General features: G+C 47.7%; 3 protein-coding genes across 3 annotated transcripts; 1 reads left to right on the top strand and 2 right to left on the bottom strand.

Annotated features, from left to right (window-relative positions):
• Positions 1-2,279: 2,279 nt before the first annotated feature.
• Positions 2,280-3,107, bottom strand: LOC117238936. The gene is made up of 2 exons (XM_033504140.1): positions 2,828-3,107; positions 2,280-2,701 (listed from the first exon to the last, which is right to left on the bottom strand). Exons 1-2 carry the CDS (start codon positions 3,105-3,107, stop codon positions 2,280-2,282), a joined length of 702 nt encoding a protein of 233 aa, XP_033360031.1.
• Positions 3,108-5,773: 2,666 nt separating this feature from the next.
• LOC117238935 lies at positions 5,774-7,130 on the top strand. The gene is made up of 4 exons (XM_033504138.1): positions 5,774-5,909; positions 5,994-6,385; positions 6,581-6,857; positions 7,042-7,130. Exons 1-4 carry the CDS (start codon positions 5,774-5,776, stop codon positions 7,128-7,130), a joined length of 894 nt encoding a protein of 297 aa, XP_033360029.1.
• Positions 7,131-10,104: 2,974 nt separating this feature from the next.
• LOC117238934 lies at positions 10,105-10,932 on the bottom strand. The gene has a single exon (XM_033504137.1). It carries the CDS (start codon positions 10,930-10,932, stop codon positions 10,105-10,107), a length of 828 nt encoding a protein of 275 aa, XP_033360028.1.
• Between the last annotated feature and the right edge of the window lie 5,984 nt (positions 10,933-16,916).

The following is a 16,916-nucleotide window of genomic DNA, read 5'->3' as shown; positions in this document are numbered from 1 at the left end:
TGTAAAGGATTTTCCTCCATAATCAGATTGGTAGCTGCGCACCATGCAGCGAAGTCGAAAAATTGTTAGGTTCCACACTCGATATTTTGCACTAGCGACGGAATTAATTCGCGCACGATGGTCGTAAACTCTTGCACTGTTATAACCGGCACTGATCCCACTTCTGATGTCGGGTTTACATTAGAATTAGGGTTAGGGGCGTGAAACGAATCTTCGTTTGGGTTACACGTTGTCGTTATGCAATGGAGAAGACATTGACTAGTGCAAATACGATTATTATAGAACCGGACAAGTAACCGCGGTAGTTAGGTGCTCGAGATACTAATGACAATGATCCTAGGTTCAATAACGAATCCGCGGTCGACGGGATGATAGATGAACGTACTCACAAAATCTAAGTCGGACGCGTAATATTCACTGATCGTAAAGAATTACTCCTTTCATCAATGAGATCGCGAGAAAGAATGCCTTTCCCGTCCCGATGATGCCACAGAGGAAAACTATAACGGGGTGTGTCTAAGGATACGAGATCATCGGATTCGTCGAGAAAAGCCTTCGTTCAGAAAGTAAGGGAAATTGGCGTTGCTGCTAATTGGTCAATCTCCATATCGGTGGTTAGAAAAAGATGCTAGCCGCCCTCGAGGGAAAGTTGCTAATGGGAGACGCCGCTCGTTGAAAAATATGTCTCCCCTACCTTCCCGTAGTTGGGACTGAGACTGTTTGTCTGTTTGAAGGACTTCAGTTAACTAAACCTTAAGATTTATAACGGGCCCTCGGGCTAGCCGAACATGTACTGCGGAGACGCATCGACATCTGGCAATCATCTTACTCGAAGAATAGGGTCTGCGTGTGGCTTGTTGGAATGTAATTGTTTAGTTACGACTACAGTAGACTTTAGATTACAATGTTGCGGGGCTATCCAAAGGTTCCGGTGTTCTTTCATCTCCGACAGATACATATTATTCATTATTCCCCCTCCCCCGCCCCCTCCCTCCCATCCCACCCCTCCCCAAAGTTACACAGCACCCAAAAAGCAGACTACCGAAGCGTCCTGTTTTGCGACCAAGTTTTCAGGACAGAAAAAAATAAAAAAAATTCATAAAAAAGCTTCGCTCCCCAGCGGCTTAAACCCAAAAATTGTATTGTGCACGAAAAATATGAGGTGGAATGGTGTAATAGGTACTGAAATGCACTCGGTTATGTTTAACCAATAACGTTTATTAAACTTGGTAACAACGAATAACAATTAACAGTTAACAACAGTTGATACTTAACGACGATCAACAATAGCGACGTTCTGGCGATTCCTCGATAATAGCGGACTCGTTTACTTTCGTCTTTTGCGCTTCGCGGCTCGTGGTCGAATGTCCTTATTTTTTCGATCGAACTAATTCTTCCCTTCGTTCGCCATCGATATTCCCACTAGAGTGCGTTCATTAGAAGTGCCGCCGCGGCTGGCGAGTGTATGCTCTTCCGAGAAATTCGGCGGAAGGTGCGTGGAGATATCGATGACGGATTGAGTGCGTCGTGTTACGCTTAGGCGGCGTAGCGCTTTGTATCACGGAGCCGTTGGAAAGTTGGCGAACACTTGTCGAGGTTCTGCTTGAACGCATAAATTAGAGGTTTGTGATCTGTATAGATCGCGAACTCCCTATCTTCGACGGCATGTCGGAAGCGTTTAACCGCGTAGTACATCGCCAGCAATTCGCAATCATACGCTCTGTATTTTCGTTGCGCGGGGGATATCAGTTTTGTCATAAAGCCTAGTGGTTGCCGCGAATCGTTGACGCGTTGCTGAAATACCGCACCAATAGCGTAATCGGATGCGTCGACCGCGAGGCTAACGGGCGCGCAGGGGATCGGGTGCGCTAACATTGTCGCGTCGACCAAAACGCGTTTCGACTCGCGGAAGCTTTTTTTCGCATGCTCGGACTACTCAATAGACGCGTTGCGCTTGGTTGTGCCTTTCCATAAGTCGTTGAGTGGTCGGAGAGTGTGCGCGGCCGTCGGTATGAAACGACTGTAATTAATCATACCGAGGTATTTTCGAAGATCTTTAACGGTTGCGGGTTGCGGTACTTTAGCGATAGCGCCCACGCGTTCAGCCAGCGGCTTTATCCCTTCGGCGGTTACAGTATAAGCGAGGAATTGAATTTCGCGGACGCCGAATTCGCACTTCGCGGAATTAATAACGACCCCGTAGTCGTTGAGGCGCTGAAACAGGACCTGCAAGTTTTCGCGATGTTGTTCGTCATTCTCGGAAGCTACGAGGAAATCGTCTATGTCTGTGGCCCCCTCAGCATCGCCTCTATAATCACAGGAGTGGGGGTCAATGTTCCTCCTGTGGCGTGCCGCAGGGAGTATCGGGGCAGCTCCCACGCCGGACAGAATCCCAGGGTGTGCTGCGCCATGTCCCTGTCCTCTCCGCAGTGGTGGCAGATGTCTGTCGTCTCCCGTCCGATTCTCTTCAGAAACTCGCAGAACATGCCGTGTCCGGTGAGTATCTGGGTCATTCTGAATGTGAGCGGGAGGCCGTGGCGGCTCCTCCATGCCTCCCAGTTTGAGAAGACCGCCTCCGCGCCCAGATATACACCTCCCTCTTTGATCAGCTGGGATCGCAACCGGTCCCACGTGTCATCCTCAGCGGTTCCTATGTCGTTCGGAGCAGTCTGCTCGGTCGGATCTTCTCCCGGATGCCATACTCTCCGGTGGGTGTATCACTTTTTGAGCGCTAGCGCACGGAGCTTCCACGGGGGGGGGCGGTTATGGCGGTCGCCGACGCGTGAGACACCGTCCAGTATCCCCTAATGATTCTGATGGCGGTTACCTCGTGTAGCCTCCTCAGGAGCAGGATGCTGCGGCGGCTCGCCAACAGGTCGTCTGCCCATACCGGGGTACATCGCTCGGGACAGAATGACGCCCTCTGAAAATCGGCGCACCGCGTCTCCTCCTCCGCCGATGTACGGTAGCAGGCCGCACAAGGCATTAGCAGCCACCGACACTTTCGGAATCAGGCAATCGAAGTGTGGCTCGAACGTCCACTGGCTGTCGATGACGAGACCCAGATATTTCATCTGCGGTCCCACCTGGACGGTTTCGTCTGCCATGTTTATGCATAGGCCGGGCGGTGGGGTCCCTTGCCGCTTCTTGTCATAGAACCAGATGGCCTGCGACTTCGCAGGGGAGACCCTCAGGCCCAATCCGCGCACGGCACGGATTGCGGAGGCCCTTGCGATTTCGCCGATGCGCAGTGTCCCGTGCCAGCCACGACCCCCGACCAGGACCAGGGTGTCGTCCGCGTTGCACTACATGGCCGCGTCTGGGGGCAGCGGGCATCGCAGTACCTCATCGTGCGTAATGTTCCATAGGATCGGTCCCAGTACCGAGCCCTGCGGGACTCCGCGCTCAACAGGACGCCTTTCCTCTCCCTCCTTGTTGCTGTAGCAAATCCACCTGTCGCCGATGTAGGATCGGATCAGCCGGACGAGGTAGCTGAGAACCTCGAAGTGCTCCAAGGCCGTCGGTATCCTGTCCCACGGCATGGAGTTAAACGCGTTGACGATGTCTAGGGAAAACGCCAGCGCCACGTCGTTCCGGGAAACTCTGTCCTCTGCCAGTGTCCGCACGCGTCTTACCGCGTCGATCGTCGAGCGTCCCTTCCGGAAGCCGTACTGGCTTTCGTGCCAACCTGGCACCTGGCCCGCTATGTGTCGCTCCAAGCAAGTGGCAACTACCCTCTCGAGCAGTTTGCCGACCTCGTCTAGCAGGCATATCGGCCGGTATGCTGACGGCGAGGTCGTCGGTCGACCCTCTTTACCGAGCAAGGCCAGCCTCGCCGTCTGCCATGCCCGGGGGTAGGCTCCCTCTTTCAGGCATCTTGTATAGAAGCGCCGATGTCTGGGTTCCATGACTCCCATCACTTCCCCCCAGATCCGACCCGAGAATCCGTCTGGGCCCGGCATCACGTTGCGGGAGACCATTCTTCTGCTCGCCTCCCATATCTCTTCCTCTGTGACTTCCCAGTCATCCCTCCATTCCAACGTCCGTGTCGGTTCCCGCGGCCGTTCTGTCGCCCTGTCTTCTTACGAGGGGAACAGTGTCGCGATGATCCGCAGCAGCAGGGCAGGTTCCATTTCCGTCGTTGCCAGGGGGCCCTTCGCGCGCAGTTTCCGCGTCACCGTCCTATACGGCCTTCCCCATGGGTCGGCCTCGACTGTTCCGATCAGTTCGAACCAGGCACGGTCCTTCGCGTTTTTAATTTCCTTTTGCAGCGAGCGCCGTAGTACGCGGTACGCCCGGTAGCGCGAGGAGACTCCTTCTTCGTCGCGTCGTCGCCAACGGCGGCCCTTAGGTACTGTCTTCGGGCCCGGACACCAGCTCGTACTCAGCTCCGCGATGTGAGGGTTCCACCAGTAGACTGCCCTGCTTCGCACCGTGCCTGGTATGGCACGTGACATGGATGCGTCGCAGATTGCTGTCAAGGCTCGGCGTAGGTTCTCGGCCTCCTCTTCCACGTCTGTCTCGGTCGTCGCCGTCGGGGCTTCCCAGCTCCAAGCTGTTGTTATGGCAGCCGCCCGGAGTAGATCCCCGTTCATCTCCTTAACCTTCCATCTTGGCAGTGGGCGCGCGTGTCCTTTCCTAGACGAACCGCGACCATCGCCTGTAGTCCACGTTCGGGGTCCAGGTGTGTCCACCTCCATGAATATGTAGAGGCGGTCCGAAAGTGTCTCGACCCCTTCGGCTACTCTCTAGCCTGAGATCCGCCTGAATGCATCGGGGGAGGCCCATGTGATGTCGACGATGGAGCTCCCTCTCCACGCCACGCAGGTACTGCTCGAGCACCTGTTCACCAACAGGAGTCCAAGTCCCGCGGCCCAGTTTGACAGCGTGCAGCCGCGCGCGTTGGTCCTGGCGTTCCCCCATACCATGGAGTGCGCGTTGATGTCTCCCAGGACGAGCACTTGCCGGGGGAGTCGTCGCCTGACGCAGTCGCCGACTCCGTCCAGGAATTCCTCGAATGTTGCCCTTCCGCTGTTGGGTGACACGTACACACCCACCACCACCATCCCTGCCCACTCGATCGCTACGTATCCGTTGCCGCGTTCCAGCAGGGCTCCGCGGGCGAATGCCCCGGGCGTTGATGTCCAGGTGACGACAACGATTCCCTCCGTATCTCCGGCCCATTCCGAAGCATCCGGGACTCTGTATGGTTCCGCCACCACCGCTAGGGCGACCGTGCTCTCCCGAATGGTTTGGTAGAGCAGGTCTTGCGCTCGCCTTGATCTTCCTAGGTTCGTCTGGAGGATGCGTATTTTCGACCCCCTAGCGTCGTCGCTTCTCTGGCTTCCTCCGTGCCAGCTTCTTTGTCTGCGGGCTTAGGTTCGCTGTTGAAGTGGTTACCACTTCTAAGAAAACTCTACATCCGGTCTTTTTAGTTTTACTCAAGCACTGAAGCCATCGACAGCGCGTAGATAAAAGACTGCGACGAAGTCAGGCCATAAACAGTAGACAGGCGACGTTGACTTCGGGGTTTTTCAGTTATTGGGTAACACAGCTTGCGTGCGGTTCTGGACCAGCTCAAATTGTATTCTTACTTATTACACTTCTATTTAAATATATTTTCTGCCTTACAACTTATCCACGTGTTTTCTCTGTTTACACATCGAATAACCTCAACAGGTTATGGGCCCAGGGCTGTAAATTGCAAGGTAGCAACGTGAAGTGAAAAAATTGTTAAAGTGTTGTGCATAGTAAAATAAGGGATAGTGCTAAAATGGAATCAGCAAATGCGAAGATCGAGATGTTACGCGGTGACGAAAATTGGCTCCAGTGGCGTTTTGTTATGCGTACACTTTTGGGCGAAGATGACGACCTGATCAATGTGTGTGAAGGTAATCTGTGTCATCCAGGTAACAGCGCGGAGAAAGAAATCGCTCGTGAAAGATTTTTGAAAGCAGATCGATTAGCGCGAAAATTAATCGTGACTTCAGTAGGAAGGAAACCGTTGAATCTTGTTTTATGTTGCACAACAGCACACGAAATGTGGAAAAAGTTGAATACAGTATATGACATGAAGTCGGATGAGAATTTAAATATGGTCCAGGAGCAGTTCTTCGATCTTAAATGGGAAGAATCTGAAAATGTCTCGTACAACCTATCAAAGTTGGAACTCATAGCGGCAAAGATGAAAGCCCTTGGAAGTGAAATTGGCGAGAAAATGCTGATAACGCGCATTTTATCGGTGTTACCATACAAATTTGATCATTTTCACAGTGCGTGGGATTCCGTGGAAGAAGAAAAGAAGACCTTAGACAGGCTTAGTACCAGGCTGATGACGGAAGAAATCAGTTGGAAGAAAGACGACCAGGAAACATCGGTGGTACTGGTAACAAAAAATAATAATTATAAAAGGGAACAGCAGAAGCAGTCAAGTAAACGTGAATACGAGAAACAAGGACCAAGCTGCTTCAATTGTGGAAAAGTTGGCCATCTAAAGAAGGATTGCTTTAGATGCTTTATATGCAAAAGGAAAGGCCACACAAGTAAAAATTGTTTTAAAAGTGACAGAAGAGACAACCAGGAACCTAGAAATCAAAATCGGGATCACAGCGGAATTGGTCTATTAGGAAATACCTCAGCGATACAAGCTGATGTTTGGATAATCGATTCAGGAGCTATGGATCACATGACAGAACGACGGGAATGGTTTAGCGTCTTCGAAGAATTCGATAATACGATGATAGAGATCGACGATGGTACATTCATGGATGCGTGCGACAAAGGAAAAATTAAAGTAGAGACTTTTGTGGACGGCAAATGGGTAACATGTACAATGAACGATGTTCTGTACGTACCAGGTATGAAAACAAATTTATTTTCGATTAGATCTGTCGCAAGAAGGGGCGTAGATTTCTGTATTTCAAAGGAAGGGACCAATTGTGTATTTTTACAAAATCGGAAAATAATAGCAAGAGGTTCAGTTATTGGAAATTTGTATAAAGTAGATACGCGAGTTATCATACCGTCAGTTTGTAATTTTAGCAATAGAGCGGAGTCAAACGCGGACACGTTACAGTTATGGCACGAACGGCTATGTCATCAAAATATCAGGCATGTTAAAGAGTTCTTAAAGAATTCAAATATGAAAGTGGTAGAGAATAGTAACTTTTTCTGTGAACGTTGCGCGTACGGGAAACATCATAGATCGAGTTTTCAGGAGAAAATCAATCGGGCGACTAAACCTCGCGAAATTATTTATGCGGATGTATGTGGACCTATGGAAGTCGAGTCATTAGGCAAGAAACTGTATTTTCTGACATTTAACGACGATTTTTCAAAATTCACAAAGATGTACTTCTTACGACTTAAGTCAGAAGTAATTGAAAAATTAAAAATTCTTTGCCTAGAAGTTGAGAATCAGTTTAATGATAAAATTAACGAAATTCATAGTGATGGAGGGAAAGAATTCAAAAATAAAAAAGTCAAAGAATTTTTAAGAAGTCAGGGAATTAGGCACACAATTAACGTCCCATACACTCCTGAACAGAATGGTGTCGCAGAAAGGGAAAATAGAACAATAGTAGAGGCAGGTCGGTCGATGCTATATCCGAAACCAAATCTACCGCTGTTTTTATGGGCCGAAGCCATGAACACAGCAGTACATGTCATAAATAAGACGGGGCCGACAAGACAAGACAAGAAAACACCATATGAACTGTGGTACGGGAAACCGCCGAATTTAGAAAAGTTTAGGGTTTTCGGTACTGAGTGCTTTGCACACATACCTGCGGAGAAGAGAACAAAACTAGACAAAAAGGCTAACAAGGGATATTTGGTAGGTTATGTAGATGACGGACAAGGGTATCGATTGTACGTGCCAACAGTAAAAAATGTAATATTAAGCCGTGACGTAATATTCAAGCCCGAACTAGAAAATGCGAAATTCGTAAAATTAAGTTTACCGAAAATTGTCGAGCGCGAAGATGTGAGTGCGCAGAGCGATAGAGCATGTACGTATGAAAGTGCAGAGAGTGAACATGAAAAACAACCGCATGGAACTAGCGACAATGTGAGACAATTGAGAGATAGAGATAAGATCAAACGAACCGATTTTTATGGGGACCCAGTAACGTACGTAGCGGAAAAATTACCGGTGGATTTTAACGAAGCGATGAGATCTGAAAGGAAAGAGTTATGGAAAACGACTATGAATGATGAAATGAAATCGCACCATGAAAATAAGACGTGGATTCTTGTAGAAAAACCTAAAGATCAGAAGGTACTTAGCAATAGGTGGGTCTTAACGATAAAGCTAAATCCGGACAACTCGGAACGATACAAAGCGCGACTAGTAATAAAAGGGTATTCACAGAAAGAAGGCATAGATTATAAGGAAACATATAGGCCCGTTGCTCGGTTTGACACAATTAGATTAATGCTCAGTATTGCAGCCAAAAATAATTTACACCTCGGACAGTTCGGCATTTAAACCGCATTTTTATATGGAAGTCTGAAAGAAGATATTTATATGAAACAACCTAAAGGTTGTGATGATGGTACAAGTCGCGTTTGTAAATTGCTAAAAAGCCTATATGGCTTAAAGCAGTCTCCAAGATGTTGGACGGAACGTTTCACAAAATTTATCTCGAACTTAAAATTTTATCAGAGTAACGCAGATCCTTGTTTTTATATTTATACAGAAGACGACAAATTAATGTTAATGACCATATACGTAGATGATGGACTGGTAGCAACTTCAGACGAATCTCTAATTGATAAATTATTCGATGATTTAAATAAAGAATTCAAAATTACGAGTTCGAAAGAAGTAAAGAGTTTTCTTGGACTTGAAATTTATAGATTAGAAGATGGTTCAATATTCATTTATCAGAGTAGGTATGTGGAAAACATATTGGAAAAATTTAATACGAATGAGGCAAACAGTGTTTCTACACCTATCGAGACTAATTGGAGCGAAAGTAACATAGGCGATAATGATTGTAGCGCGCCATACAGAGGGAACTTAATGTTTTTACAAACTGTAAGTAGCCCAGATATTAGTTTTGCAATAAATATAGCGGCGAGACATTTAGAGAATCCAAACCAGTATCAGTGGAAATTAGTCAAACGAATTTTGCGCTACATAAAAGGGACCGCAGACATGGGACTCTTATATATAAAAGCAGGCAGTCTCGAAACCTTTAGCGATGCTGACTATGCAGGCGACGAAGAAACAAGAAAATCGACATCAGGCGTTGTATGTAAGTATGCGAATGCGGCCATCACATGGCAATGTAAGCGACAACAATGTATAGCTCTATCTACGACCGAAGCTGAATATGTCAGTGCAGCTCAGGAGCGAAAGAAATTATGTGGCCAAAGGAAATATTTCTTGAATGTAAAATAGAGATCCTTAAGTATATGCTATGTGTGGACAATACTAGTGCCGTGAAATTAATTAAGAATCCAGAATTCCATCAAAGAAGTAAGCATATTGACGTAAGATATCATTTCTTGAGAGATTTATACAATAGAGGCGAAATTGATGTAACTTATGTAACAAGCGAAGAGCAACTGGCAGATATATGTACAAAGGCGTTGCCAAAACCGAGATTTGAATATTTAAGAAAAAAGTTAGGCTTGAAAAGTAAAAAGGATATTAAGAGGTAGTTGTTTGTAAACATGTAGAGTTTTTAGGCAGGGTGTCGAAGTGATTATTACTTCTCAAAAAAAAAAAAAAAAAAGGAAAAACTCCACATGATCTGTTTAGTCTTCTAGTTTTTTTTGTAATAAATTAATTTGTATGGAAAAGAGAAAGGCGGCTGGCAAATGTACTTGAGAAGGCATTGACAAATTAAGTTTCAGTTATTTACGACAAGAGTGAGAAAAATATTAAGAGATAATTTGTAAATTTGAGATAATTGTTCGTAGGGATGTAGAGTTTTAGGGAGGGTGTTGAAGTGCTTACCACTTCTAAGAAAACTCTACATCTGGTCTTTTTAGTTTTCTCAAGCACTGAAGCCATCGACAGAGCGTAGACAAAAGACTGCGACGAAGTCAGGCCATAAACAGTAGACAGGCGACGTTGACTTTGGGATTTTTCAGTTATTGGGTAACACAGCCTGCGTGCGGATCTGGGTTCCTTTCTTCGGGGGGGGGGGGGGGGCAGGCCGGTCCACCCATCCTCTGCCCGGATGGTGCTCCAAGCGCCTCGCAGGATAGGCATTTCGGGCTCGCGACAGTGCATGCTTTCGCTTGGTGCCCTGGTTTGCCGTATCTGAAGCATAGGTGCCCCTTGTCTTCCTTGGCGGTGCAGGACTTCCTTACGTGCCCGATCTCCAGGCACCTGTAGCACTGTAGAGGTTTTCGCGCGATGGCTTCGACCCTCGCCGTTGAACACCCTATGGCCACCTTGCCAGCCTGGGCCAGTTTCCTCACTGCACCGGCCGGGCCTCGTATCCACACAGATCCAAGACCGTTTCGGGCGGGGCGGATTTCTCCCAGTCGGACGTCCTCCGGCTTGCAGCCGCTCTCCTTCGTCAGGGGGTTCCGGATTTCCTCCTTGGTGGCTGATACGTCTATCATTGACTCCCCTGCTTCGGCGGCTCGGAAGGGTGTCACCACGCGGACCTTGTTCGGATCCAGAGCCCGCGTTAGGCATGCTGCGAGCGCTGCGGCCTTCTTTCTCTCCTGATCCTCGGGGACCTCCAGAATGACGCCTCCAGTGATGGTCTTTCGCATCCTCATCGTGCTGATGCCGACCTCAGCCAGGGAGACGCTGTTCCTGGCCGCAGCCAGAATCTCCGCGCAGGATTGTCCCGATTTGTCTGTCAGGGTGATCGTCCCGGAGGTTGGTTTGGCCGAGTGTTTCTTCTCTGCCCCCTTCTTCTTTCTGATATTCTTCTTCTTTTTTGCTTTCCGGCGGTCTGCCATTCCGTGGCAGCCGCTTTTCCTCCCTTGGTCGATGGAGCGTTTGGGGCTCCGCTCTTAGCCCTTCTTGTGCTCTCGTCCGGCGCGACCTCCTTTTCTTCCATCCTTTCCATGTTCTGGAGGCGTTCCTCTAGCCGGTGCAGCGAGGGTCTTATCTAGCTCATGTTCGATTGCGGCGAGACGCGCCTTGTCGCTGCTCTTCTCTGCGGGGGGACGCATGGCCAGCTCTTTTTTGAGCGCCTCGTTCTCCGCCTCTAATGTCGTTATGCGTCTTTGCGCTATAGCGAGGGCGACGATGGCGGGGTCTATTCTCCTCAGCAGCTCCGTTGTGCCCGCGGTGATAGACCTCGCCACTTCCTTCAACGTTTCCTCCTGCGTACTCTTAAGATTGCGAGATGTCTCGACAACCTTGGTCATCTCTGCGGCCCGACGGATCAGTTCCGCTCCTATGTCTGCCATAATAGCGGTTCTCATCTCTTGGGCTAGGTCCTCTTCCTCTGTCGTTTCTTTGGACTGCGGGTTCTCCGTGTCCAGTGTGGAGTGGGAGGGCCCCTCTTTTGTCAGGGCCGCCCTCGTCATGCTCCTGGTGCTGACATGTGACGGCTCAGCAACCAGCTCCGCTTCGCCCCTTCCTCCGACGGTTTCCCCTACCTCCTTATCTTTCGCCACCGTTGCGTCTTTTTTCGCCATTGGGCGCAAATATGGCCGCTTCCTTCGCACTTGCTGCTCCATTAGACGCTGCCGTTTTCAAATGGCCCGCGCGGCGCGCTTTGACGCACGTGTCAATATGGCTGCGTCTGTGTGGTTCCTCGGGTAGCTCGTGTGGAGGCGCAGTTGTCACGCGTCCCAATATGGCTACCCCTTCGTCATAACCTCGCACTCGGTTTACCTCCGCCTTTAGCGCCCTTCTACACCAGATTTCGTGGGTTCTTACACCCGCTTTGCATTCACGGGCGCTAGTCCTTCACTCTGGTTACTTTCCTTACCTGAATTCTCCAGTTTTCCGGAGATTTCGGGTAAGCTCGCGGCTCCGTCCTCTCCGTGTCTGCTCCACTACACAGTTACCACACCCTCTCCGCGCTATGCCAAGTCTGGAACCTGTTAAAGAAAGCGTTGTTGCAGTTTTGCAGATGGTGCCGGAATTATTCAATTGAACGTATTTCAGTTTCTATACGAGATATCTTAACAATACTATGCGAGTTATACTCAACACTTGCTGCCAAATATAGCGCATCCGCTTCTGTTTACATTATATCAAGTAGGGTCGAGGTCAAATGCAGCGTAATTACCGTTTAGGAGATTCTGCCGGAAATATTCAATTGAACAGATCACCATATATATTGGACATATGTCGACAATTCGATGCGCGTTATACTCCACATTTGCTGCCAAATACAGCGCACATCAACCGGATTACGCAATGTCAACTCTGCATCCTGTCAAATCCATCGTAATTGCAGTTTAACATATTTAGCCTTAAGTACTCAATTAAACGTATCTCCGCTATTATTACTGGTATGTCGACCATACGATGCGGATTATACTCCACATTTGCTGCCAACTACTGCGCATATCGATCGGTTTGGGCTATGTCCACTCTGGACCCTGTCAAATACCGCGTTATTGCTGTTTTGCAGATTCTGTCTTAAATATTCAATTGAGCGTCTGACAGTTTCTATTCCAGATATATCGACACTTCGATGTGTGTTGTACTGCACATTTTCTACCAATTACTGAGCTCGTTGGCCAGTTTACGCTATATCAACTCTGGTCAGATTCAAATCCAATGTATATGCAGGATTCATATTTAGGCTAAAATATTCAATTCATCGCAATTAGAGGTACGTTGGCAATTCGAAGCGCATTATACTCTTCATGTCCGTCAACGCCTTCAACTATTTTGTTTGTCCGCTTTTTTTACTTTTGAAAGGGCCCATACATACGTTAATAATTTGTTATAGGGGTCTCCAAGACAGATCAGTTATTGTATTAAGAAAGGCTTTGTTCCAGTTGGAGGAATGCGGTTGATATATTTTCGATTGCTGATCAGTTTCTGCGACACACTCGTCTAGAAATGGCATGCAGCTTCACAGTAACAGTAACTTGCCAAGAATTGGGGAACTGATCGGCAAGAACCAAGGAATTAATCACCAAGAACTGAGGAACTAATCACACAGAACTGAGGAATTAACTACTACGAACTAAGGAATTATTTCTCCCTCTTCTATGTCGCTACGCTTATTTGTATTTAGGTCTACCGTGGAGGGGTCGTCATGTGACGGGTTATTCCGTGGGGGTTGTGAGGCTCGAATTTGGTTTCTATACAAATTGTTAAGGTTTATTTAAATTTCAAATTGGAACGCTCACTCGCGCAATTGGTAGTTTCAGTCTACGTTACGGCGCGTGCGCAGCGCGGGACGTGGCAGTATAACTGTATCTTTCCAACTATTCTCAACTACTTTCTCCTTGGTACCATTACTCGACCACTAGATCACCAGGCCCGATTAGCTCATCGGATTGCTGCCGGTAGACTGCTAGAATCTATGTTACGCGACTGTAGTCGCTTTTCTTCCTTTGTTAAATCTGTGCAGTTTTCTTTTTATGGATCAGCTTCGTCTAATTTCTTCGAAAGATTCGAATAAGAAATCTCAACATTTTCCAGTAATTACTACTTTCTTGAAGAAAATCAAACTCGATGATACGAATAACGCGAGATTTGACTGTACTTAAAACTTTATTTAAAATAATAAATTAAAGTACGGCCTATAATCGCTGAGTCCTTGATACAAAGTATAAATCGCAAAATAAAATTGCGGATGAAAACTCGATAAATGATTGTCACGTAACTCGGTAGATCGCTCGTTGATAGTCGTAGATTCTCGAACATACTGTACTCTTTCGGTTGCGTCGGTTTGTTTATACTGGTCGGGGGTGAAGTCGGATGATGCAAATTCGTCTTTGTTCGCCGTAGCGGCGACGTTGTTTTGCCCGGAGTATATTTGTTCCTACATTACTTGTATCCTTACGATCTCGATACTCCGAGGCAAAACAACAACACGATTTGAATTGTCCTCTGACTCATGTGCCGCTATATTACCCCCCCCCCCCAAAAGCAGTGAATACGTTTTTAATGTGATATGTTCATCACGTGTTTACATCGACCGTCGCTGTTTTTAATATTTTCGTAGTATACCCCGCGTCCGATAATTAACGATGCATAACCGAAACTTACCTGTAGTCAATCGGAAAGACGGACTCTTCGACGAGACCGCGTAACGAACCTATTGCTAATGTTTTCGTTCGTGTGTTCTACAGGAATAAGCACGTTAAGGGTTTTGGTCGATTCCTCTTCGAGGTCCTCCGGTACTACAAAGGCTGGCTTTAGCCTGTCTACGGAAAATCGTTACGTCGCGATTGTTGACTTCGATTGTGTACTTCTTTTCGCCTCTTTGCGTTACTTTAAACGGCCCGTTCTTAAGGCGGCCGCGAAGGGATTGTAATCGGGACAAGTCATCAAAATACGTACGGCGAAGGATCCAAATCGCGGAAAACGAATATCTTTCTTCCGCCAGGTCGTGTAATGTGCTGTGGTCTGACCTTCCCCATCCGTTCTTTAAGCAGGTTCGCGAATTCCGGATTGGCTCGCTGATTGGTTTGCAAAAAGAACTCCGGCGGCAATCGTATGCCGGTGCCGTAGATCATTTCAGCTGCCGTTGCGTCTAGGTCCTCCTTTATCACGGTTCGAATGCCCAATAGTACGATTTGCACGTGTCGTACCACTTGATCGCCGCTTTATGTTGTCTATGTAAGCGCTCTACCATCCCACAAGAGGCGGGATGATAGGACGACCTGCGTAAGTGCGTGATGCCGAGCACACGGCATAACTCTTCAAACAAACACGATTCGAATTGTCGTCCTTGATTAGTTGTTATTTTCAAGGGACCGCCGTAACGAAAAATCCAAGTCGAAAGGAGGGCCGAGGCCACGGTGGGGTCTTCCATATCGGCAATGGGAACGGCATCAGGACAACGCGAAAAACGTTCGATGCACGTTAGACAATATCGGTGCCTAGCGAGTATTGCATCACGATAATGTCTAAGTGTATATGTTCCAACCGACCTGCTAACGATTTGAACGTTCCACCTGGTGAGGATACTTGCCTGGTGACTTTATTGCGCGAAGGCAATGTGTACCATACATGAACGCACAGGACAGATACAGCAATGTTCTTAGACATATGGTATTCAAGTTTCCACTTGAAAGCATTCTACCCGGACAGTACAATCGCGAACGAGCACGAATTCATGAGATATATATATGTCGGGTTGACGTTGAGGAAGGGTTGTTGGTGTTTGATGAGTCTTCATTGAAAGTAGCCATCGTTGCGGTGTAACAAAGGTAAGATTTATTGACACAAGTATGGATAACACAGATTCGACAATTTACCACGGCGGTTAGGCGCTCGCGACACTAGTGACAATGTTCTCAGGTTCGATAACGAATCCGCGGCCAACGGGATGATAGATGGACGTTCTCGCAGAATCTAAGTCTGACTCTTTGTTGGTAAAACGTGAAAATAGTTTCTGAGTGTAAAGACGTTACTCTTTAGTCGACGGGATCGCGAGAGAGAATGAATCTCCCGTCCCGATGATACCACAGAGGAAAACTATAATGGGGTGTGTCTAAGGACACGAGATCATCGGATTCGTCGAGAAAAGCTTTCGTTTAGAAAGTAAGGGAAATTGGCGTTGCTGCTAATTGGTCAATCTCCATATCGGTTGTTAGAAAAAGATGCTAGCCGCCCTCGAGGGAAGGCTGCTAGTGGTAGAGACGCCGCTCGTTGATAACAGATCTCCCCTATTTCAACGTAGTTGGGACAAAAACTGTTTGTCTATTTGAAGGACTTTAGCTAGCTGAATCTTTAGATTTATAACGGGCCCTCGGGCTAGCTGAACATGTATTGCGGAGACGCATCGACATCTGGCAATCATCTTACTCGAAGAATAGGGCCTGCGTGTGGTGAGCTACGGGACGGAGACCGTTGGAATGTTCACTGTCGGGTGGTACAACTTTTTAAGGGGAGCTATAGAATTACTCCATGCCTTTGTTAGACAAAGCTTTTATCCCTTGACCGCGGCTACGTTGGGCGACAGACTGTCACCTCGAGCCAAAGTTCACTATCACTAATCTCGAACTATTACAGTTGGATTGAATAACTACAATTGTTTAGTTACCGCTAGAGTAGACCTTAGATTACAATTTTGCGGGGCTATCCAAAGACTCCGGTGTCCTTTCATCTCCGACATATATATACATGTATGAAGATACATGCACACGCGATCGATTCTGACTGAACGGCACTCTCACCCGGAAGCGGAACATGCAGTCCACCGTGACGAGCAGCACATATATATACCTCAATTCTCAGTCAGGCCGTCAGTCGTGCTCGCGCAACAGTAGAAGCAACATGGAGTTGTTTAGATCTCTATTACGCGACGTTGGTCTGTTCGTGCCAAGCAAGGTAGATATCATTTCCGAACTACCACTGGAGATTTCGCACTTGATACTTCGAAAATTGGATCCCCCAACTCTGCAGAGAGCCGCGCTTGTCTCGCGCAAATGGTTAAACATATGTAGATCGGACAAGTGTCTACGGCGGAGAGCAAGACGTCACATGCGATATACGAAAAACCGAGTCAGGAAAGAGTTTCTCGGACCAGCAGCCGCGAATGCTACCAATCAAGAATCAAGATGTAGATTACGTGGTGGACGAAACCTAAGATGCGAAGTAAGCTTATCCGCTGCTCGTACGGTGGTCGTCGTTGGAAGGATCCCTGGTCCACCGAAAATGTCGAAGCGAAATCGTCCCATCGATGTTGGATCACAAAAATGTATCAGATTCTAATTGATAGTATGTACCTTAATTTGACTACTCGCTTTCGGGAGAACTTGAAACGGTCTTGTCCGGCGAAAATGATTCAGAACTG

The sequence above is a fragment of the Bombus vosnesenskii genome, unplaced genomic scaffold (genome assembly GCF_011952255.1).
Source record: "Bombus vosnesenskii isolate JDL3184/JDL3185 unplaced genomic scaffold, Bvos_JDL3184-5_v1.1 scf7180000013773, whole genome shotgun sequence".
NCBI lineage: Eukaryota > Metazoa > Arthropoda > Insecta > Hymenoptera > Apidae > Bombus > Bombus vosnesenskii.
This window is presented reverse-complemented; position numbering and strand designations above follow the sequence as displayed.

Excerpts from the sequence above, each read along its gene's own strand:
- LOC117238934 (XM_033504137.1), bottom strand. The coding sequence starts at position 10,932 with ATGGCAGACCGCCGGAAAGCAAAAAAGAAGAAGAATATCAGAAAGAAG.
- LOC117238936 (XM_033504140.1), bottom strand. The coding sequence starts at position 3,107 with ATGGCAGACGAAACCGTCCAGGTGGGACCGCAGATGAAATATCTGGGT. Across the intron at positions 2,702-2,827 it reads TCCTGAGGAGGCTACACGAG|TATGGCATCCGGGAGAAGAT; the intron begins GTAACCGCCATC and ends CCCACCGGAGAG.
- LOC117238935 (XM_033504138.1), top strand. The coding sequence starts at position 5,774 with ATGGAATCAGCAAATGCGAAGATCGAGATGTTACGCGGTGACGAAAAT. Across the intron at positions 6,386-6,580 it reads AGGAAACATCGGTGGTACTG|GAACCTAGAAATCAAAATCG; the intron begins GTAACAAAAAAT and ends AGAGACAACCAG. Across the intron at positions 6,858-7,041 it reads CGATGTTCTGTACGTACCAG|CAATAGAGCGGAGTCAAACG; the intron begins GTATGAAAACAA and ends TTGTAATTTTAG.